We start from the raw sequence: 24,620 nt of genomic DNA, 5'->3' as shown, positions 1-24,620 counted from the left end.
GCGGCGGCAGAGGTCCCCGGGACCCGAGGCGGAAGGTGCGGCTGCTCCTCCTCAACGCCGCCGCCGCTTCTGGCATCATCCAGAAAAAGCATCCAAAACAAAAGACTGTCAACGACAAAGATGATGAAGATGAGGATGAGGATGAGCTTTGCTACAAGAGACGAAGATTCCAGTCATGACATGTGATTTACCGGATGCAGCACACACTCTCAGAGCTACACACACACATTGCGTGAGGACACGCGCGCACACACTCACATAGACACGAGCACCGGTGAGGAAATTATGGCATGTTGGAAATTCTGCTGTGATAAGCGGAGTTGGAAAAGACCATTGTGGCAGCTGACGGAGGGGGGGCGAGTGGAGTCTTAAAGTTGCAGCTCTGCATTTTTTCTACAGACCGATTCTACTACTACTACTACTACTACTATTACTACTATTACTACTATTACTCCTTCTACTATTACATTAGGAGCCAAAACCAGGTCCAGAAAATATAGAATAAAACGTGAAAGTGAGACAGATAAATACAACTTGGTCTTACAATAAAAAAAATGGTTGATGGCAAAAGATGAATAAATATTCAACAACTAGCTAAAAGATTTAATTAGAAGAACAGCATAAACAAGAGTGGACCAAAAGAGAAAAAAGTTAGCAAAGTAATGGAAAGAATTGCAAAATATACAGTATGAAGCAAAAATTAAAAAACCTTTTTGGTAAACACATTAATACACAAAAACGTGTAAAACTAGCAAAGTAATGGAAAGAATTGCAAAAGATACAGTATGAAGCAAAAATTAAAAAAACTTTTTGGTAAATACACACAAAAAATTATAGTAATTTATATAATGGAAGTTATTAAATGCATTACCACGTTTCAAAACCTGCAGGAACAAGTGACCAAATATTACTAATCAGTCATTTTCTCAGTGTTCACTTTGGGCCACATTAATGTTGAATCTGCGGAAATATACAGAACATCGACCCAGAGCAAAATAATGCCCAGGCACTCTCTCTCAGAGAGAGAGAGCAACCACAGAAAGAATAACACAATATTTCAGCTCATTAAATATTAAAAACTGTCAAAAGTTGAGTCTGAATGTAAGAGATAGTTCACATTTATCAGTCACGGTGTTTGATGTACATACAAATGAGCCTAACATACCCACAGTTAGCTAAGAAGATCCATAACAACCTAAAAAATAGACAAAATGCTAAGCGTCAAGAAGACTGTCTAAAAAAATTTTAACATTTGCCGGTAAACCAAGGAGCTAAGCTAAAGGTTACACCTGTCTATCAATCAGATGCATTGTCATCAACAACAGATGACACTGTGTAACTGTCCATGGTGCTGAATCTCGTGTTTTAAGTACAGTATTTATAGCACAGCACTGCTGCCCTCTGGACAGTAGTGGACAGGACAGGGTGTCTTTTTTTGTCACCTGGATAAACACACACACATACACTTGTATACAGCATGTATACATGAAAAATATTAACATGGTGTGTTGGGAGCTCTGTCATGTTCTGGGTGCTGCATTTCAGCTGGTGTTTTAGGGATTTGGTCCCAATACACAAAACCATGGAATAACAGCTTTGTGATGGAATGAGTTTTTCTTTAAAAATCAGCAACAAAAAATACAACTACTACTTAGACCAATTCATACTCTGTTTAAAAACATTTTAAAAAGTCTTTTATGATCATTAGGGCTGCCCTTTTTCTAGTATCAACAGAATTTCTGTGGTTTGAGGTTCGTTCTGTGTTTGCTATCTTTATGATTTCCTCGGTCTGTTCCTTTGGTTTTGTCAGTACAGATGAAATAACACAGGCCGCCGACCCCTTACTACTTGATGAAGTGCAAACAGTGAAGAGCTCCAGCCACGGGGTGTGATGTATTACAGAGACAGAAGGATTACATCGCTGTTTTTTCCCCGTCTCTGCTCCTCCTCCTGAGAAAATAACGCTATCACAGCTTATCACATCTCCTCTGTCTGTCGGCATGACAGCGCAGAAGGCAGGATCCACATTTTCCTTTTGAATCGTGTTTATCATATATTTGTACAAAGAGACCGAACAGTTTGGTGGCTTGAAGTGCAAAACATCCCCGAGCTTATAATTATTAGTAGCATCACTACAGGCATCGAGAGAATCCCACAATGTTGGACTATGAAAACCACTGTCCTAGGCCTCCAGCCCAGAGAATCTTATCTAAGAACAAGTTTGAGAAAGTTAAGCCGGGCATCATTATTAGATTAGAACGGTCAAAGAAGAATTTAGCTTGGAAGGATTTTCATCCTTTAGTTGAATTTCCATGTTTGGTTATTTTGTCGTTACAGCTGCTATACGACTTTGATTTAGCATTTTATTACTTGTTGCCGTGCCTTTTATACCTCACATAAAAACTATCTCGACTTCTTTCAACCGTAACCATCTGCTCGTCACATCTGTTCCCTCTTCCCACAATAACCTGGTTAAACCTGACTTCTCTGTCCTTGAACTGAAGCAAGAATCTCCAGCTCCGTCTCTTGAATGTGTAAAGAACCGAACTCTTGTTGCGCCCAGTTCCTCATTGGCCGAGAGGGGACTCAGTTGCCAGGCAACCGTACAGCTGTGTTTGGGGGCGGGGGGTGATGGGGTTCAGCTGACAGGCAGCTGCTAATGAAGCCAAGGTGGAAAACAAGGGGGGAGGGGAGCAGTCAACCCCTTTTTTCCACATGCTCCACACGTTCTGAGTTTGGTTCCACTCATTCAAATGGGCGTAGGGATACGCCCCACTACTCCCACTGAGGGCAAGAGTCAGCTGCCTAATCCAACCTCCCCCTTCCATCAAACATCCACCCCACTGTCATCAAGCAACAACTACTGTTTTACACAGTGAAGTGATGACAACCAGGAGCTCTTTTATTTCTGCATCAGAGTTTCAAAAAAACATTTCAGAAGGTGCTAACGCACAGATGGCATTTACGCACTTGTGATGACTGTGTTGATTACTGGGTGTCAAGGCTGACGCTCCGGTCACACATACGTAGAGATTGTGAGGAAGCATAAAGAGAGGTAGATATTTCAAAATAAATATAAAATAATACTTGATTTAAACTGCCAGATTCTAGTTTTTCTCTATGTCTGAGTAGACTGCGTGGATGATGACATACTCACCGACTACTTTGACAAAGTTTTGGACAAAACTACAGGCACGTTAAACAAGCAACCGTCAAGATGCACCGTCGTGACTAAAATCCACCACCTCTATTGAAACTAAATTATATTATATTTTTCTTGGCATTTTCCATATAAACAAAAAAAACACATACAACTACCTGCTGTTATTTGTCTTTGTCTTTCAGTCAATTAACAGAAAAAGAAAGTCTTTGTGATTTTTACAAATTTGGATTTATGTTGATTAGTCACGATTAATCAGATTTTTTTTTTCAATTGACAGCCCAAGTAAAATCAACAGAAACCCCGAACAAACGTTACACTACGACAACACCAGGGCCAGCATCGTGACAGCGACAGAGTTACACTCACCATTATTGCCTCTCCCAGAGCTTCCCATGTTTGCCGTTACACATTAGAGCTGTGTGGTCCAGATGAACAGCATCGTTCATCGTAGTCTGACTGTAGCACTTAAACAGTCTGTGCAGCCACTGAAACGGACCATACTGAGCTGGTACAAAAACAAACAACTTGTTTCTCAATTTCCTTTCTCCTGGTTCAGACTTGTTTCACTGAAATACTCCAAAATACTATAATAATACCTCAATGTTCTTGTTTGCTGAGTTGTAGTACTTGAGTCTGGCACAAAGAAATGGGATTAGTTGAATATTTAGACCTTACTTGTAGTATCCTGACCTTGATGACAAAGATGAGGACTGACCACTTACTTCCAGAACTATAAAAAAACCTTTAGTAACGGCGACTCTGACTCGTTTAAATTAAATTTCCTCATTGTCTTCTGCTCTGACATGACTTAAACATTTTCTCTGGTGACTTCTTTGGACGCCACTAAACATAAACTACCGTGACTTGGACTTGGAATCACCAAACAATGACTGGACTCAAACACCACATATTGGAAGTAGCGTTGTGTTTCATAAACACCACAAAGACTTGGGCTGGGAGTAATGCAAGCTCTGAGACAATTGGCTGATTATATGGTAAATCCTCCTCTGGGATCACAGGCCAATATTTTGTGGCTCCTGGAGTAGACGTCCGATATCTGAGCCAAGACTCCACCTTTAATTCCCTGTTGACTGTTTTACAGTCTGGCTAGAAATGTGAGACTCCAGAATCAAGTTGGAATTGAGAAAGAGCAATCAGGTATGATTGATTACAGTAGAAACCAGACTCTACTGATTCAAAAACATTTTTTCATGAATTTCTCCAAATACTACCTGGATAAACAATGACTGAGTGACAGAATTTAAGTATCCGTTGTCATCTTCTTCCACAATGGCAACACATCTTCAAGTCCTTTGGCGTCTGTCCATCACAGTCTGCCCTCCTTATTTCAAAACCTGCGCCACAGACACTGAGGATTACATTGTCTCATTATGTCTGACATGTTTGGTGCGTAATGAATCTTGCAGCGTGAAGAAAACTGAATCTGGAGAAGTCTCTTGAGGGATAAAGGCAGGCCGTCAAGGACTTTCACTGCTCTCCCCTCAGGCTGTGGCTGATGGATGACGTCCCATAAAGGTTTTATGAGGCCAATGTTAAAGGGCCTTGTAGCTTTAACCACTGTGGTTCTCACTGTATGTTGCAGAGAGATGATGGACCACCTGTCTGCTGCACCGCCAGACCATTCATTTATATGTAGAAGTCATTTCACGTGGTAATAAAAATACTTTTATTCCTTATTCATAGAGTCCAGATCCTTCCTTCAGGCTTCTGTTGTGTATTTTTCTTTGTTTGTCCATTAATCTCAAAAATTTACTTATTTCCAGCAAACGGTTGTCATAAAATTACAAGTGGCCTCCTCCTGCCATCGTCCAAGCAGGGCATCATTTCAATCAGAATGCCTTGTGCTCTTCATCTTAAAGGCGAAACATCTCAGCCCCGCAGAGAGTCCAGACGCACAGCAGACTATAAATTATTCAAGACGGAGCAAGGGCAGAACACACACTGGGTCCCGAAAGAGATCCCACCGATGCTGGACTGATTATCTGTATCTGGTATAGGTGAAGAAGGTTCCTCTGAGACCATCCAGGATTTTGGAAAAAAAGAGTGGAGAAAATCACCAAAGAGAGGGAGATAAAAAACATAAATGTTGTAAAATGTTGACGGAGGTTGATTACAAAAACAACTGATTTCAGAGAAGGAACAGACTGGAATGGGCTCTGACTGTCAGGACAACAGGAAGTGTGAAGAAAAAATTGTAGTAAAACAGAAAAGATAAGTTGGAGTCGACTTGGGATGGAAGCAAGTAAATCACAATGGGACTCATTATTACAAGGAATGTAAATGGTGAGATGTGAAAAAATGTGAACAATCTGGTAAAATGTAAAAATTTAAGGTAAAATGTAAACTTTAAGGTAAATGTTATGGTAAAATGTAAACAATAATGTAAAATGTACGTAAGTATTAAAAAGTAAACATAAATTCAACATCAACTACCAAAGTGTGGTTTGATTATTATAGTGTCCAATCCCAAGGTTGGTGTCTTTTGAACAATGGTGTAAGACCAGACCACAAACAGAAACCCTGTGTCTAAACTTTAGACAATTCCATGAACCTTTGTTAACAAAAAAAAAATTTTTTTTTTAAGTTCTTTGTTGTTCATTTTTACTGGTACCTTTGACAAACCAGTTTAGTAAAAAGTCCTAACTAGATTTTTTTTTTTTTTTTTTTTTTTGTGAGCGCAGGTTGGAAGATACCATCTCCACTGATTCCACCAAACCTCATCATATCCTGTAGCTGTCTGCCCACCACTGTCTCCAGAGCTCTGCTCCTGTGTGCCTGTGCCAAGGATCTGACAGATACTCAGAGTTCAGATTACTGCAGGGAACTCTGTGTTATCAGTCACTTCCCTAATCTGGAGTCCCTCAGCCACCAGTCTGGCTCTGGGCTCTGGGCTCTGGGCTCTGGGTTCCACCCAAGAATCTCTGACTTTGTTGGAGTCAAGTAAATCAACTTATAGTCACAAATGTTACCAAACTCTGTCAAGTAGAATCAGCTGTGCCTTTACATGTCAGTTTGTCTGGACACAAAGGTGTTTCAGGATCATTGAGGGTTTTTTTGTCCCTTGGGAATTTGCAGGAACACTGCAAGAATGAAGCTAAATGCAATTTTAAGCACTGGACATGTCCCACTCAATCATGGCAGGACAGACAGTATCGACCTGAGGCTGAATTCAGCCAGGACGGAGCTCATTGGACTGGATTTATTCCAGAGGTATTGGCTTGTGCCTCCTAACCCAGAGTGACCACACTATGAGTTATGTGATTCAGTACTGACTGACACATGGTGCTGCATCATACTGACATCGCCAAAAGTTTTGTACCATCAGCATCATTAGTGAAACTAACCACAGAGAAATAATCAAATTCTGCCTCACACATAACAATTTGTTGTTTAACAATGTTTTCAATTGTTAAGCTGTGTTTAACTGTTAAGTTTTTATTTAAAAAATACATTTCTAGGGAGTATATTAGCTTGATTCAATTAAAGATATTAACATTAACCACAAGCACTGAGAATGTATGACAAATCAATCAATCAAGAATATTAGAAAATTAAGAATTCCAAGTTATTATATGGAATAGACATCAAGTTGTAACAGATGTAAAAAAAAAAACAAGTGTCACCCATAGAATACAACTGTGCAGGAGGACTTAAAATTACATTAAGTACCAGGGGTCTGCAACTGTTAACATCAAAACAAGTCATTTTTAATCATTTTCCATCTACTGCTGCTACTGAATTGTTAGTACCCCTTAGAGGAAATTCACAGACCAGTCGTAGACCCCTGACATACACTATGTTGGGAAAAAGCTAAAGGGCTATTCCTGGTCTGACTGAGCAACAATATTCATCTGTAAAGCCAGTTCTGCTGTTTCACACACACACACACACCTGTGACTCCAGGCTGAAGTTAAGTCATAAGAATGCATCTATTTATTCTCTCAATAAAGAATCAAACCTTGAGTTTGATTCTTTTTTTTAACCAATAGTTTAATAGGATTTAGTTTTAATCTGGTTTAAGAAACACAGTGTTTTAGTTATGCTAACCTGAGCAGGTTTCTGTCTCCTGTCCCTTCACGTTCCTGTTCATCTTAGAAATGTGTCAAACAGCTTGTAGGTGCATTACTGCCCCCTTTTGGACTGGGGTGTGAGAATCAGCATTTATTTCTCAAACATTTCTTTAATAAAATATCTCGTAAAATCTGTTTCGGAACGAGTCATACATTTGATTATGATTTTTTAGATTTTTACCTTTTTAGTTTTATATAATTTAAGAAGAAAATAGTTCATTTGTTTAAATTTGTTTATTATTATTTTGTAATAATGCTACAGACGCCCAGTTCACATTTTATAGACTGCGGTTAGTCAATTTGAAATAATTTGGATATATTTAGATATCAACTAAAACTATCAACTAAGATTCTAATAATTCATCTGGAAGCTTCCGGTCAGAATGGAAACTGGTTGTTCGCTTGTTTGTTTTTTTCTGTTAAATTACCGTAAAACCTCACACAAACGTGAATCATTTCCTTTGCAGGGTGGGAGTGAGCGTAATCGCTTTTTACTCACCAAAACTCCTGAATATGTGTACATCCTCATTTGTGTCCTTAAAAAGAGACCAATCCATCCGTTGCACAGATTATCTGCACAGTTCTTCATAAAGAAAAAACTTAATTTTTTCACGCAAATCAAAAACTGGATACAGTTTCCCATATTGGAGACTGCGCGTTCTTTGACCAGCCAATGAAATCACTTGAATAGTCAACGTGACCATATGCCAGTGTAGCGGCCTCAGTACAATACGATTGACTGGTGAAAGAAACGGGGTTAAACACTAGGTTTTATGTTAAAGTAATACGGAACTCATGCAATCAGTTTGGGATATTTGTGACTACCCCAGTCAGTCCACTAGGTGGCAGAGGTCCAGAAACAGAAATGCAAAGCATAGGTTAATAGCAGTCCAGCAAACAGAGTAAAAGTAACATAACCTGGAGCTGAAGAAAGAACGTTATTCTGTGCTGTTGGCCGATGGCTATGTTCTGTGTGTTTCAGACAAAGAGACGTTAGTAAACATTTGTGCTGTCATGAAGGAGCCAACTCTTGTCTTTGAGCCTGCAACACCAGGTAGACGGCTTTGAGTATCAACTCTGATACCAGTATCAAATCTGTATCAAATCTGATTGGTTGAAGAAACCATTTTATTACCATTGTAATCAGCTCTCAGTGCTCTTTGGTGATTTAAAAGGTTTTGGGGTAAAAGAGGACACAAAGTTGTATAAATAAACATGACTTAGCGCTTTGTTGGCCTTCCAGGTATGTACTATACATGTACATGTGTACACACTGTCAGTGTGTTTTTATGCAAAACGTTCAATTAAATGAACTGGTTTTTTGATGTCTGTACATTCACTTTAGTCTGCCCCCAGCTGTGTGCACATAAGAATGCATCTATTTATTCTCTCAATAAAGAATCAAACCTTGAGTTTGATTCTTTTTTTTAACCAATAGTTTAATAGGATTTAGTTTTAATCTGGTTTAAGAAACACAGTGTTTTAGTTATGCTAACCTGAGCAGGTTTCTGTCTCCTGTCCCTTCACGTTCCTGTTCATCTTAGAAATGTGTCAAACAGCTTGTAGGTGCATTACTGCCCCCTTTTGGACTGGGGTGTGAGAATCAGCATTTATTTCTCAAACATTTCTTTAATAAAATATCTCGTAAAATCTGTTTCGGAACGAGTCATACATTTGATTATGATTTTTTAGATTTTTACCTTTTTAGTTTTATATAATTTAAGAAGAAAATAGTTCATTTGTTTAAATTTGTTTATTATTATTTTGTAATAATGCTACAGACGCCCAGTTCACATTTTATAGACTGCGGTTAGTCAATTTGAAATAATTTGGATATATTTAGATATCAACTAAAACTATCAACTAAGATTCTAATAATTCATCTGGAAGCTTCCGGTCAGAATGGAAACTGGTTGTTCGCTTGTTTGTTTTTTTCTGTTAAATTACCGTAAAACCTCACACAAACGTGAATCATTTCCTTTGCAGGGTGGGAGTGAGCGTAATCGCTTTTTACTCACCAAAACTCCTGAATATGTGTACATCCTCATTTGTGTCCTTAAAAAGAGACCAATCCATCCGTTGCACAGATTATCTGCACAGTTCTTCATAAAGAAAAAACTTAATTTTTTCACGCAAATCAAAAACTGGATACAGTTTCCCATATTGGAGACTGCGCGTTCTTTGACCAGCCAATGAAATCACTTGAATAGTCAACGTGACCATATGCCAGTGTAGCGGCCTCAGTACAATACGATTGACTGGTGAAAGAAACGGGGTTAAACACTAGGTTTTATGTTAAAGTAATACGGAACTCATGCAATCAGTTTGGGATATTTGTGACTACCCCAGTCAGTCCACTAGGTGGCAGAGGTCCAGAAACAGAAATGCAAAGCATAGGTTAATAGCAGTCCAGCAAACAGAGTAAAAGTAACATAACCTGGAGCTGAAGAAAGAACGTTATTCTGTGCTGTTGGCCGATGGCTATGTTCTGTGTGTTTCAGACAAAGAGACGTTAGTAAACATTTGTGCTGTCATGAAGGAGCCAACTCTTGTCTTTGAGCCTGCAACACCAGGTAGACGGCTTTGAGTATCAACTCTGATACCAGTATCAACTCTGATACCAGTATCAACTCTGATACCAGTATCAACTCTGATACCAGTATCAACTCTGATACCAGTATCAACTCTGATACCAGTATCAACTCTGATACCAGTATCAACTCTGATACCAGTATCAACTCTGATACCAGTATCAACTCTGATATCAGTATCAAATCTGATTGGTTGAAGAAACCATTTTATTACCATTGTAATCAGCTCTCAGTGCTCTTTGGTGATTTAAAAGGTTTTGGGGTAAAAGAGGACACAAAGTTGTATAAATAAACATGACTTAGCGCTTTGTTGGCCTTCCAGGTATGTACTATACATGTACATGTGTACACACTGTCAGTGTGTTTTTATGCAAAACGTTCAATTAAATGAACTGGGTTTTTTTTATGTCTGTACATTCACTTTAGTCTGCCCCCAGCTGTGTGCACATAAGAATGCATCTATTTATTCTCTCAATTATTTTATTCACCTTTTCATTTCAGACCCTCCAGACTTTTGCTCGTCCACAGGAAGTGTCTCCTAGCAACTGTTTTTCAATCAGAAGCCTTTGGACAGCAAACATTTCGTGCACAGAGGAGTGCAGTGGCGCAGCAGTGTGGTGGGAAGGATGAACTGCAACAAAAAGGAGAATAAACCTGCAGATGTGGAAGATTTTCTACAAGTGAATGAGCCATTGAATCTACAATTTACTGAAACACTTGTCCTGATCAAGTCATGTTTACAACAGTGATCTGGTTGTCAAACATTTTACATGTTAGTTTTAAATACAGGTGATGAAAGCTGGCTTAGCACTTAGCAGTGGTGTCATGGCTGTAAGAGAGAAAAAGCAGCAGAGAAAGCAAAGAAAATATGAGAAAAGAATATATAATAGAAATGTGATCCTGCAACTCAAATGTTAATCTGTCCTAGAAGCCTTAGATTAGAGAGATATATAGAACGAAGGGAACGCCCAACTCCCTTGGATAAATAATGTCATAACTGGAGATCAAACAAAGGTGGTTGGGTGGGGCGGGTGTACAAATATAGTTTAAAAATTTTATTTGTACTTTCACATGATCCGATACAGCATGTTGGCTGTACTGGCCTGCCAAGTTGTTCTGTGTGGCCAGCGAGAACTTAAAAAGCATTTAGTAAAGTCCATGCAGCAGTGTTTCTTAACTTTCTTAACTAGATTTCTTTATTATTATTATTATTATTATTATTACACAGTGATGAACAATATTTGTAGCTTGAATAAATAATAATCAATCGCAGAAACATGTATCAGTCTGTAATAGAGTAGTTACATCTATACCAGAGGTTCCAAGGACTGGTCAGTGTAAGTAGATATTAGTGAAAACCTTAATGCCTTAGAATTAACTAGTAGTGAAATTACTGTGTCATAAAAGTGAAGCTTCAAGAATGGAAAACTACATAATGTATAATGTATCCTTCCTGTTGTTAAAGATATAGGGCGGAACAACCTGGCACCTGAACAAAACATCTCACTATGACAGTGTGTATGTCTGAGTGATAAATGTCACAGTAACCGTTGAGTTTCAGGACACGGGGTCCCAGCAACAGCAGCAGAAGTTCGAGAAGAAGGACAAGGCCATCCAATCAGAAGAGAACAACGCTTGCGTGCACAAATCTGTTACGCTTAAAAACCTGGGTCAGGGAAAGATAGTTGGTCAGACTTCGTGGGGTGACATCTTATGTTGTTAGTCAGGAACGCGTAGATCTGACCCAGAGTTCTGGAACTGCCTATTTTGCGGATTCTGTAATAAACACACACAAATTAAAGAACACGATGGCTCTGACTCACACATATAGGGTTTCGATAGAATGAGCAGAACCCAACATCAGCCAGTACCACCCGTTACTACGGACTGGTAGCAAGGTGCTGAGCATTGAAGGATCATTACATTTTCAAAATAAAACATCTTTTAGACTTTATTCTCTTTGTATCAGAGTCTGAATGACATATATTTATATGTTACCAGATTATCTTTGAATAAAGAAAGTAAATCAATATAACTGGATTTCCTTTGAATGAAGTAAATTAGTAAAAAATTAAGTATATGTTTTGGTCCCACTGCGGCCCGGTACCAAATGACCTATGGACTGGTACCGGTCCATGAACCAGGAGTTGAGTACCCTTGATCTATAGAGTCTTCCATTTACAACCGGCCCTTCAAGGGGAACTGTATTGCTGATGTTGCCCCTGTGTAGGACTGTAACTTTACATATATACATATATGTGACCAGAGTGCAGCTGCACTTTCTTGTGGTTTTGGGACATAAACTTTCTGTTGCAGATAAAAGCAGACCTCCTACTGCTTGTCCAGCTGCCTCCACAAGGACCTGACCTAAAGCCGCAGAAGAATGCAAGCCAACGTGCGCGCTTGTAAGCAGTGCAAAGCCGGAACGTGACAAAGCGCAATCGTTTCCTTGCTGAAAGTTCAAGGGATTGGCTTTGTTTTCCTCATCTGGGTGGATGGGAGGGTGAGGACAGAACCAATGAGGGGAGGGATACACGTGAGGGGAACATTGGGACTAGTAGTGTTGTCTCTCACTAATACAGATGTAGAAACCCTCGACTTGGGGACAGATATTTGACAGAGTGTGTTTGATTTTTGGTGAGAACGCAGGACATTACTAGACCATAAAAACAGGTAAGAGCCAGAATTCATGTGTTGCATATTGTACTGTTTAATTTCAGTTTACCACAGTTTATACATATGATATTATTTTTTGGTTCCTGCCAGGTTTTAAAGCCAAAAGTATTTAAAACTGTTTCCACCAAAAAACTGCTTCTGCCTTCCAAAAAGAACTACTGTATAACTAATATTCCAAAAAGGACACATGATTAGCAGGTTACAGGTTATTCTAGTCTGTTGTTGATTTGACAAACATATAAACTGCTGTTGACTTTCCTCTCATTACACAGTATTACAGGAGAAAGTATTATGATACCATGATGGAAATACTTGTGTCTTTAGGATTTTTTTTTGTTTTGTTCCAGTACCATAATGTCAGGTCTCAGTTGGGCTGGATTGCAAAAACTAGCAAACCTGCAACAAGCGGATGTTCAGAAGTCTTGACTAATTGTTCAATGATATTCTTAAATTAAGAAGTTATTTTAAATTCATTTGTATCAGTCACAAAGGTCAACAGCCAAACAAGACACTTATTTGACTTGATGCTGTTTTTCAAGCGCACGAAATGTTCAAGTCAGTCAACAGAAGGGACGGTGGCCAGAAGGAGCAGGAGGAGGCGGTGCAGCTGCGGAGGGAGATAGGCCTCCTGTCGGCCACATCCCTCATCATCGGGACAGTGGTGGGCAGTGGCATCTTCATCGCACCTAAAGGAGTCCTGATGAACAGTGGCAGCGTGGGTCTGTCCCTGCTGGTGTGGGCTCTGTGTGGAGTTCTGTCGCTGTTTGGTGAGCGAATCTGTTGCTGTAGAAAACGCCCGTTAAAAGGAAATGTAACTTTTTCTCAGTTTTGGATAACTTTCCTGCATTCTTGAGCTTTCAAGGTTAGCTAATTTTAGTTTACTTAAGCTTTGTACTTTGTACTTTGTACTTTGTACTAAGCTATCTCTTCAATATCGGGTAAAGTGGAGCTTCAAGATACAAGCTCCCTGAAATATGGGTTTTCCAAGTTACGAGTAAGCAACTTTTACAAGATTGTCCTCGTGTTGCGAGGAAACATAGTTACGAGTTTTCCACTAAAAACCATTCATTCGTTTTTAGTTATTTTTAATGGGGAAAATGAAATCAAGATATGAGTGGAACAACACATGAGTGCTGTTGTGGAATGAATTAAACTCGTATCTTGAAGCCCCACTTTTATACAACAATTTATACAACAAATGTCCTATCATCCTGTGGCTAACCTTTAGCTTTTCGTGGCTAAAGTGGCAGGGTTTCGGTTATGTGTTTTGCCAATGAACACATCCATCCATCCATCCATCCATTTTCATCCGCTTATCCGTTACCGGGTTGCGGGGGAAGCAGTCGCCACCCAAATCACATTGCACCGTACCTAAACCTTCCTGCGGGTGGTGAGTCCACTGGAAGGTATTAACCGCCCTAACCGGGATTCGAACTTGCCCAGGAGGTGAACCCTGGGGTTCCACACCAATGACAGAGACATTGCCTCTGGGCCAAAGCGCCACTCCAATGAACACACTGGAACGTAAACCAAACAAAATTACCTTTCACCAAATAAAACAAGTTCAGACTGACTCTCATTCTTCTTCTTCTTGTCTTCCTGCCATTAGGAGCTTTGTGTTTCGCAGAACTTGGCACCAGTTTTACTAAATCAGGAGGTCAGTACACGTATCTGCTGGAGATCTTTGGGCCTCTGCCTGCTTTTGTAAGACTGTGGGTTGACTTTATGTTCATCAGGTCAGTTTGTGCCTTTTCAAAACACCCTGTTGGCGTCGGTAAAATAGCCTGAAAGTAACAGTATTTTACTCTTTCAGGCCTTCGGTGACAGGGTACGTGTCCTTGGCTTTTGGCAGCTACATGGTGGAGCCATTCTTTACTCCCTGCGCTGCCCCCGCTGCTTTAGTCAAACTCGTTAGCATCCTTGGAGTCAGTAAGTAGTTTTTACTCTTCCTTTTTCTTCCCATTATTCCATTATAAACCCGAAGCAGAGGCTTGCAAACACTTGAAACATAAAAATATATGAAAAAAACCTTCGGTCAAAAAATAACTTCCCTTTTTTAAGGTAGATGGGTGATTAAAATGAGTCAAGGTTTTAGTACTTAATCCTTTTTCCAAAATCTTTTGAAAGAAGTCAGAGATAACTCCTGGCTGAGGAGCATAATTGGCCCCATACCCATAGTTCGGACATGTCTGATTGTGTCGGCTTTAACTTCGGTCTTGTCTTCGCAGCTTTAATTGTCACCATCAACTGCTGGAGTGTAACCGTGGCTTCTCGCACCCAGATCGTTCTGACTTTTGTGAAGTTGTTTGCTCTGGTTATGATCATCATCCCTGGAGTCATCGCGTTAAGCCGAGGTGAGAGGAACTGAATGGAATTTTGAGCTGATGCATCACTGAAGCATCACTGACTCGGTTTCTTACTTTGCATTAAAAAAATCGTTCCAGGACAGACAGAAAATTTCCAGAATGGTTTCGAGGTGGAGTCACTGACACTGGACAGGTTGCCCTTGGCCTTCTATAACGGTCTATATGCCTACGGTGGATGGTAAAGAGCACTGATGAGTGATGGGTTATTTAATACAAGATAAGCTAAGCTAATCATCTTTTCCAGGTTTTATCTGAACTGTGTCACAGAAGAAGTCATTAATCCAAACAGGTTGGTTTCTAGTTGTGGTCCAGCAATGTATGTTTCCCGGTGACAACGTAGTTATAGCACCTTTCTGTGTATGTGTCCTGTGCTTAGAAACATACCGCTAGCCATAGCCCTGTCCATGGTGATGGTGACGATCCTGTACGTGCTCACCAACGTGGCCTACTACACCATGATGACTCCTGCTGAGCTGCTCATGTCTGACGCGGTGGCTGTGGTCAGTGATGGCAGAGTTTAGGATTCCTTTCCCACAATCCTCTGATTACTAGCATGGTCTCTAACTTGTGTCTCCTCAGACTTTTGCTAACAGAGCTATCCAGACCTTTGCGCCTGTGGTTCCTCTTCTTGTGGCCCTGTCGTGTCTAGGAGCGCTCAATGGTGGCATTTTCGGATCACCCAGGTGTCTGATCACCCAATAGTAACACTGCATAAAATTTACTGTAAATTTCTCCGATATCATTTTTGGTTTCGTTGTAATTTTAGCTTTGGCTAACCATTAGGAATCATTTTGGCTTATTTCCTTCCATTTTTGATTAATTTGTAATAATAGTGATTTTGCTAATTGTGGTAAGGATAAAAATTAGTCTAATTAAGCAAGTCCAATTAAGTTATTATGAAATTTACCTGATTACAAAATCAAATGTTTATACCAGTTAAATGTTTTATGATGATATGATGTTTTATGGTATAAAGTTATTGGATGAGCAGGTAGTGTTTAGTGTTTGGTATGTTTAGCCAGTATGATATAATGTTCATTCTTCCTGATTGGCTGTGGGGCAGGATGCTGTTTGTAGGAGGCAGAGACAATCTATGGCCGCGGATCTTTTCCATGATTCACATCCGTAGACGAACACCTCTGCCTGCTGTGATGCTACAGGTAACATTTTTGTTTGTTTGTTTTTAAAGGGGTCTAACAAGCAAAATGGACTTTGTGTCTGCCTTCTTCAGTAGACCAGTGTTTCCCTATCTTTCTTTTGCCAGGCACATATTTTACATTTACAAAATTTAATAAGGAATACCATAGCATACCAATCAAAAAAAAAAAAAAAAATCAGAAAGAATGTAATAGTAATTAATGTCTTCTAGTTTCCTTTTACACGCATTTTACCCACTCACTGTTTAGTTGAACACAGCGCTCATGTTCTCTCAGGAATTGAAGAAAGATCCACATAAAGATCTTCTTCAAAACCTGACTCTGTCTTTTTGCAGTTTTTAGAGCCGCCACCTAGTGGAGTATTTACCTGTTTTGTCATAGCATGGACATATTTAGACAAATTATTTGCAGAAAATAAATAGCAGAGTGGATGATTACAATTCCGTTCACGGTCTCCACCACCACTCCACGTGTACTAGACCAGGCCACTTAGACCAGGCATGGCCAACCTGCGGCACATTCAGCTCTTTGTCCGGTTTCATGCGGCTCTTACGTTCATGACGAATTTTGTGTTTTTTTTCAGGCTATGTGAATCTCATGGCGATGGGCGTTAGCGCAAATTACTTAGGTAAAACCCAATTCCCATTTTTTTATTTCATAGAGATGGGGCAGTTCATGTGTGCTCATGTATGTCATGTGGCTCTTTGCAGTCTCTTGACTGGTTGGCCACCCCTGACTTAAACAGTTAAATCACAGTTTATCGTCTAGCAGCCACTGTTGTCATGGTTACATGAAGGTCCCCTCAGTTACTGTATTCCCCCCACAAAGGAGCTGCGCAGAGCACACAGTAACTCACTACCACTCTAAGGTAAAGGCAAAGAAACCACCCACTGAGAACAAAGAGGTGTGTAAATAATCTAGCTGTTCTCAATCCTTCAGTTTTTCATCAAAAGTCAAGTGAGAGCCTCTGACCCTGGTGTTACAGCAGAATAGTCAAGTGAGAGCCTCTGACCCTGGTGCAGAACACAGGAAATTGCCAAGTTAAAACATGATGTTTTTTAAGTATCCTCTGACAGTTGTGATGATACTGAGCGGAGAAATCTACCAGCTTGTGAACTTCGCCTCCTTTTCCCGCTGGCTCTTCATCGCCTTAGCAACGCTGGGGATGCTCATCCATCGCAAACGCTTCCCTCTGCACCCAAGACCTTTCAAAGTAAGACTGTCACTACACTCTACATGTCCAGAACTGCAGAGTCCAGTGTGTTATTTGTTTTTCTGACCCCTAGGTCCCTCTGGTCGTGGCTGTAACTTTTACATTGGTTTGTTTCTTCATCGTGATACTGTCGCTCTACTCCGACCCCTTCAACACGGGCTGCAGTCTTGCCCTCACACTGACCGGCATCCCAGTTTACTACATCACCATCTACAGGCCGTCTTGTATACCTAATAAATGCAAACATCTCTTCAGTAAGTCAGGGATCTCTAAACTCACAGCTGCTCGTATCTCGAGGTTCCAAAGGTAGCATGGTCAAACCCTTTCTAAAATTTTGCATTGATCTGTCACTTTTCCAGACTACTGCAGCAGACAGCTTCAGATCCTGTTGGAGGTGGCTCAACAAGAGGTGAAGACCTACTGAAGGGGACAGACAACAGTGGCTGTCGTTGATGTTCTTTGTTCTTAGGAATTTATGCATTTAAAAGAAATTATTAGACAAAAAAATCTGCCAAGTCAAGATTCTACATCAGAGGATTCCTAAGTTTGAAGCATATCTCTCCAGAGGGGGGCGCCAAAGGACATTAGAGAAGGACCAAAATGAGGCAGGTGTGGCGTACGTAAACTAGCAAACTTACCTCCAGAGAACTGGATGGATTTGTTCCTGGTACAGTGAGAAAATGGGGACTCTACACTGTATGACAATGGCTAGTTAAAGCATTGGTTCCCAGAACGGGGGGCGGACCCCTCCTAGAGGGCAGCAAGGCAAATTAAACTTTATTTTCCTTTTTGTTTAATGAGAATAGAAATTATTGCAATTAGGTCACTTGACTCCTGAGTTAGTTAAATAAAAAAGGCAAATTATCATTCATAAAGCACAGAATGCTTTTGTTCCTTTTTGCAACATGAAAACGCAAATAATACTTAATACATCAATTGTTTATGATGTATGCAATGGGGTGTGAAGAAAAAAAGGTAGAGAAATTGCGTTTGAAGTCAAATGATGACAGTTTTATTGTAAAGTCATTCAAACAAGAGCAAAGCTGTTTTCAAGGCTGTTTGATAAAATTCATAAATGTACAATCAACAAAAAAAAACTCTCCTACTGTTAAAAAGTGCTCTGAAGATGGATCTGACTAAAGAGCACGACCGCGAGAGTCAGAGACGAAACACGAAGTTCAAAAATAAATCTACACAAACAGTCCTGTCGCTGGTTGTACTTGTAGTTTGGTGTTGGTTAACCACTACTTTTTTTTTATCTTATTGCTAACAATCCTACATTCAAATCTAACAGCTGACCGACCCACAAATCTGGAACACAGCACGTCAACACTGGTAAAAGCTAAACAAATATATATATATTAAATTGTGCAAATCAACATACATAAACATTTAAACACATTTCTCCCCAACAGAGTCAGTTCCTTCAAACCTACTGACACGACTGGTAGGAAGCTTTAAAATGACATCGGAAATCATTTCCAACCCGCACTAAAAATCTATGGCATAAATACTAGGAGAAGACGAGTGAGGCAGGAAGTACAGGAAGCTTTTCCAACCAGGTCATTACAATTAAAGTGTGCTTGGTAAAAAAAAAAAAAAAACTCAAACAAAAAACCTATAAAACTATTTTCTAATCTCTAACAGCAGCTAGGGTGGTTTGAAGCAAACGAAGCAGATGCAATACGTAGCGATTTCGACTTTTTTTTCCTACGCAAATCTTAGAACAAGCAACAAAAGCAGACATTTACGTCCAGTAGATGTAGTCAGTTTTCATTGTAGGGGTTAGACTTTTTTTGGAAAGCGAGTCACCCAATTTTTGGATGACAGGAAAACTAGTGAGCGATTCTGGCATGCTATCATGTTTTGCTCTGAGCAAGTAAGATCTACAGCAGATGACAAGTATGACGTGTAAACATTGGCAAAGCTGCCAATGTTTTAGATTTAGATTTCTACAGAATCTAAGATTACAATATTTAACCCTGGTGTTCCATGACAACTATAAATACCACTCTGCCAGCATAAGAGTACCTGCTAGCTTAGTAATCATCAAATATTTCAACAGGAATAGTAAAATAGTAAAAAACTTTTGTAATCATTGTAAGACATTTTAGGTAAATCTGCAAAGCTTTGTGTGTAAAGATCGCCCCTGGGTGGTCTAAATAAAATGTTCATTATGAATTCGCAGTGCTTTGGGAAAGTATTTAAGATTAGGAGGACTTTTTTTTGTCTGAACAAGTACAACTCTTAAGGTGGAAATCTCCAGATGCGGTGTGCAGATATTACGATCTTCCACTATGGTGTTCCTTGAGATCCATTAATCTTTCTGTGCCTGTGTAAGACCAATGTGCTACAGTATGAAATAACATTTAACTTAATGTGTCCTGTACTGGCGATATTTGCATGCCTTTCCTTTAGCTTTTGTAAAAATATTGATGGAGCCATTAGTTTGTGAAATTCTTACATTTGCACCTGCTTTGTGTTTCTGTGCGTCCTTTACTGCTCATAGTGTTTAAAAAAAAAACACCCCACAGTCCTCTGGACCTTTGTTCTGCCCGTTACATAAACTGAGGGATGATCTCAGACCAGCTGATGTTTGCTACGCCCAGCTCCTCATCCTCCAACCCTGAGAAGCTGATGTCCACGAGAATCTTGCTCAGGCTGTCGTTCATCGTGTTCAGGACCAGGCCCTCAGTGAACGAGTGGTTTGTCGGTGAGGTTCCTTCTATGAGAGGTAGCGTTCCTAGACAAGTGCTATGAAGGTCTTCGACGGATGGGTCCCCTGGACCTGTGGTTCTGGAGGGACCAGGTGGTAAAATCTCTCTGGGGGAGTTGAAGAGGGGCCAGTCTTTGAAGGGAGTGCCGTTGAAGCTGAATGTGTTGTATTCATGCCGTGGGGTGACGGCGGGGCCCCCTGGTGTACGGATAGGGCTAAAATCCAGAATGTTTTGGCTTCCTTTGCCCACTGGTGTCACTTTCCAGGGCTCGGGTACGACGGTAGAAGGGGGTTTGCTGGGCGTGGAAGAAATCAGTTGGCTGCTGGCTTTTATGGGGGTCTTAAAGGAGAATTCCTGATCGATGCTTTGCTGCGGAAAACGCTGCTCGTCCTCCTCTGTATCTTGCATGCTGTGTGAAATAGAGGCGTCAGAAGCGACACCGGAGTCGAAGAGGGTGCTGTCAGGACAGAGGAGGACGGGCTCCTCGTGTTGAGAGTGGACCAGTTGCTGTTTGCGCCGTGACCTGCTGGCTTGTGTCTTTGGAAAGGCTTTAGGGCACACACCAATGACTGGAGCACTCGCCGGCTCCCTCCTAAAGTCAAGATTGTCGCTTTTTGTGACCTGTCAGACGCACAAATACATTTGTTTTACGCAACGCTTTCCTTGTACATTTTTCAAGGAAGTTCTAGTTCCATTTTGAAGCATAACTTGAAGCTGGATCAAGATTAAACATTCAATGCAAATAGGCCTGAGCTGTTTTACTCGTAGAGTTTTAATTTCTCTATGTTGTGCTAAGTCTCAGGTTTCTGTTTTTGAAAAACTGTGGCTTACTGCAAGCCTTCTTTTAAGCCATTATTTGGCAAACGCTTAACTAGACAAAAAACGTTTTTGTGGCAGTACTGAACCAGAAACTCAACATCAGGGTTTTTACCTTAGGAGCAATCCGAACTTTCTTGGCTGATCGCACAACGTTCCGTTTCGGCTGTGAGGCGCAAGGGGTGTGAGGGGCTGACGATGGAGACAGGTAGATAGGTGAGCTGATGGGGAGCTGAATGGGCACCAGGTAGGAATCAGTTCGAGGGAGAAGAGGTTTCATTCTTCTCTCTGGGCAGAGAAATGACAAAAACTATGTTAATTAAGGAAAAAAATCAAAACATGCCTTGTTAGAATTGAAACATCCCTCAGTTTAAATCAACTCACCGGGGACAGTTGTGGTCTTTCTGACATCAGGCACCACCCCCCTGTGTAGCTGTGAAAATTATTGAAAGGATTAGCATAGTCTCTAAATGCTAACCATAGTAGCAAAAAAGATTCTCTACAGTTTCTGACTCCATAGGACAATAAGGGAGTTATTAGGTGACCAAAGTTTTTGGTGGGCAATAATTAGTCATTCTGCCAGAATCTTAGTTCGTTATATCACAAGCTGCTTTCACCTTCTTTGGATCCATTAAAAAATCAACAAGTTTAAAATAAATGTACTTGTCCTATGTCCTAGTAGTGTTTCAGAGACATGCCAGTCCTACCTGGTTTGGATATGAAAGCACTGACACTGGGACAGGAGCAGTCCTTGGATCAGAACCAGTCTGTTAAAAACAAACAAAAAATAAACACAGTGAATAAAGACAGTATAATTTACACTCAAATACTCAAAACATTATGAGTGATTTTCTCACCGTATAGACCTGATCTAGAGTCAGACATCGGTTCACCTCAGGCCGGATGGTCCAGAAAGAAACCTTTCCATTTGCTGAAGTCTCGCGGGAGAACATGTCGTGTAAGGAGAGGTTATGACGGATGGAATTCTGGGAAAAAAAAAAAAAAGACGGGGCAATGATGTCGTATTAGTGTTCCATATTGACGAAATGTCACAAAGTCTGGCTGGATGGAAAAGCTTCCTGTACTTCCTATTGACGAAATGTCACAAAGTCTGGCTCGGGGACCAATCGTGGCACTTTATGTGACCCACGATTTTTAATTTGTAGTTTTTGAAAGGTCTGAGATAAACTAGGTTGTGATCTTTACTCAAACACTGTAGGCGAAAAACATTTTCGAAAATCTTATCACTCCCAAACACTGCCCTAAGGCACTGTTTAGGAGTGATAGGATTTAAGTAAACATCCAGCCTCTTTTGGCAACTTGCTGCTGTTGGCAAAAGCTTGTTTACTTTTTGAATAGAATTATAAGCAGATTAAAGCCACTTGTTTTCTTAATCAACTCTTTCGGAGTTTGTGCTGATAAAATATTACGTAATTGCAGATTTAAAAGAAATACCTTCCACCCAGGTTTGGCCACCTTCCTGAAGTACGGGAAGTGATCCTCGATCCAGGTGTAAATCTCTTTCAGAGTCATCCTCCTGTCCTCCTTGCTGTTGATGGCAAACTGGATAATGGCCATGTAAGAGTACGGAGGCCTCTCAGACTCAGGCTCAACTTGGTCAAGTACCGCCTGCGTCCTCATATTATGTGCCTTAAAAAAAACACAATGGAGTACTTTTTTTTTTTACATATTTGCAACAAAACAACATGAAAATTACATTCATTTTCAAAAATTAATTTCCATTAATATGACATGGTGTTTAACCTGTTTAGTCAGTGGCCCTTTAGCCAATAATACATTTCAAGGCTCTTCTAATTGAACAAATTTAATTAATCAAACAAATGGGATTCAAATGTTATTGATAGTTTTTAAAAGGCAATACCTAAGATTATTGTAACAATTTTCAAGGTTAAATGATGATGTCACAACGGCACTTTCATTTTCTCTTTTGAATTTTCTGTTATTTGATGTTATTGATTTTGTCACATTATGACTTGACAAATTAACTTTCAGAAAACACAGGTTTTACAATGGTGTGAGAGTCACTGACCACCGAGAGAAGACAGACCTGTAAAACGTCTGAGTCCTGATTTTCATTCTCTTTGTCCTCACTGGGTTCCTCTTTGAAGGGCGGTGTGTGGATTTCGCCCAGCTGCTGATTACTGGGGAGGATGTCGTCTGATTGGTTCCAGTCCTCTTCTTTTTTCACTGACAAAAAAAAAAAAAGTTTGTGTTTTAAGAAAGATTACATGTCATTACAAAATGGGCATTAGTAGGAACGTTGTCTTATTTCTTTGTACATGGTTTTACATCAAGAGAAGGTTTAAAATTACCGATGGTGAGCAAAGTTTCCATTCTCTCTGCTGGTCCATCTGTACAGTTTTGGGAGACATTGTCCTCCATTTGATCTGTGTGCTGTCTACTGTTGCTGCTATTCTCACTCAGAAGAATGAATTTATTCGGCCCCTGAGTGCCGCTCTCTTTGCCTTTGGCAGAGAGGGCCTCAATGACAGTTTGGAGGTCAGCTTCTTTGGGAATGACCACTACCTGAGTGTCAGACATGGAGGGGTGATTCATGATACGAACCCCGTCGGGGAAGCACTGACTAGTTGATGCCAAGTTGGAAATTTCCTTAGCGCCAGACGCAGCAGACTGGCTTTGAGATTTAGTTGGTGGGCCGTCATTCTGCTGAAAAGGTAACTTCCTCCTCCTGAGGATCAGGGGTCTCCTTGGGCTGCGTCGCATAGTCAACGGGTTAGTCAAATTTCCTTTGATCTGAACAGGAAATCTACACAAAACAAGCACAGAAGAAGAGAGTTGTATTTGTTAAAAAACACAACCAATCAACCAAAGGTACATTTATATTTATTTGGAGGTAAGGCATAAAACCCGAATATTATCCCACCAACAGGACTTAAATACAACAGAATAGATTCAGTATATTTAGAACATTTTAAGGAGTAAAATAGTGCAAAACAAATACTGCATTGAGCAGCTGAAGTCTGTTGTGTTCCGAATCTTCTTCAAAGAATCAGAACACAAATCTCATCAAATCAATTATAATCGTTGAATGACAAAGCAGAGGCAACACTTACCAGTCAAAACAGCCTATATGATGCGTTTAACTATTGCAATAATATAGCATTGAGTTAAATAAGTTAGATAAACAACTGCTGTTTCTTTTTGTTTCATCAGATGGGTTAAAAGCAGAGGCTCAGTTTCGTTGTATCCCCGTGGTACAATGCCAATACAGCTCATTAAAAAAAAAAAAATCACGTTGAAATAATTTAATTCAAGAACAACGGTTTTCTGTTATGTAACGTTCACGGCCAACCGCGACGTGGAAATTATAACGTCGTGATTAACAGCAACGGTTTTATTGTTTACGTGACATGCCGAATTGAATTGTTTTTACACATCCATTTTCTACGACTCATATTAAATTATTCGATTATCTGAAATATTACATATCAAGGTGGTGTTGCAAAAAAAATTATAACATTTTACACAAATAAATGTCAGTTACTGCATTGCTAAATCAACGACTGCTATTTGTAAAAAATAAATAAATAAAACCATACAAACAAAATAAAAAACCAAGCACAAGCAGAAAAATCTGTTTTGTTCGTTCACACTAAGCGCTTATTTGAAAAGCTTTGTTAAAGCCAAGGTTTGACTAAAGCTTAGCAAGGTTAGCAGCGGAGCTAAGTTGACAATACGGCTAAGACATCTCCATGCTTAGGAATAAGTCAGAACAAACCTTCACATTACTCCAATATTGCAGGTGATTCCATTTGAGCTTCGGTAATCAGACACTTTGGAGTTCGCGC

The 24,620-nt window shown here is 40.0% G+C and overlaps 2 protein-coding genes and 1 long non-coding RNA gene across 4 annotated transcripts in view; 1 reads left to right on the top strand and 2 right to left on the bottom strand.

The window, feature by feature from the left end:
* LOC107988833 (uncharacterized) overlaps positions 1-7,272 on the bottom strand; it is a 17,868-nt gene extending 10,596 nt beyond the window's left edge. For both annotated transcript variants that reach the window (XR_003050457.1, XR_003050458.1), the window contains exon 1: positions 7,232-7,272. This is a non-coding gene — a long non-coding RNA (uncharacterized LOC107988833). The remainder of the gene's footprint in view (positions 1-7,231) is intronic.
* Positions 7,273-12,150: 4,878 nt separating this feature from the next.
* si:ch73-352p4.8 (cystine/glutamate transporter) lies at positions 12,151-18,861 on the top strand. The gene is made up of 13 exons (XM_008315630.3): positions 12,151-12,518; positions 13,061-13,288; positions 14,131-14,257; positions 14,335-14,450; positions 14,750-14,875; positions 14,966-15,065; positions 15,132-15,176; positions 15,264-15,387; positions 15,467-15,570; positions 15,951-16,047; positions 17,108-17,257; positions 17,331-17,511; positions 17,617-18,861. The coding sequence occupies exons 2-13, from the start codon at positions 13,069-13,071 to the stop codon at positions 17,679-17,681; spliced, it is 1,455 nt and encodes a 484-aa protein (XP_008313852.1). The 5' UTR covers positions 12,151-12,518; positions 13,061-13,068; the 3' UTR covers positions 17,682-18,861.
* foxm1 (forkhead box M1) lies at positions 18,245-24,620 on the bottom strand. Its single transcript, XM_008315629.2, has 9 exons — positions 24,551-24,620; positions 23,124-23,578; positions 22,859-22,998; positions 22,246-22,440; positions 21,648-21,776; positions 21,498-21,557; positions 21,175-21,223; positions 20,906-21,078; positions 18,245-20,595 (listed from the first exon to the last, which is right to left on the bottom strand). The coding sequence occupies exons 2-9, from the start codon at positions 23,533-23,535 to the stop codon at positions 19,816-19,818; spliced, it is 1,938 nt and encodes a 645-aa protein (XP_008313851.1). The 5' UTR covers positions 23,536-23,578; positions 24,551-24,620; the 3' UTR covers positions 18,245-19,815.

Source organism: Cynoglossus semilaevis, chromosome 8 (assembly GCF_000523025.1).
Source record: "Cynoglossus semilaevis isolate Cse_v1.0 chromosome 8, Cse_v1.0, whole genome shotgun sequence".
Classification (NCBI taxonomy): domain Eukaryota; kingdom Metazoa; phylum Chordata; class Actinopteri; order Pleuronectiformes; family Cynoglossidae; genus Cynoglossus; species Cynoglossus semilaevis.
The sequence above is the reverse complement of the archived record's forward strand: the minus strand, read 5'-3'. Positions and strand labels throughout refer to the sequence as shown.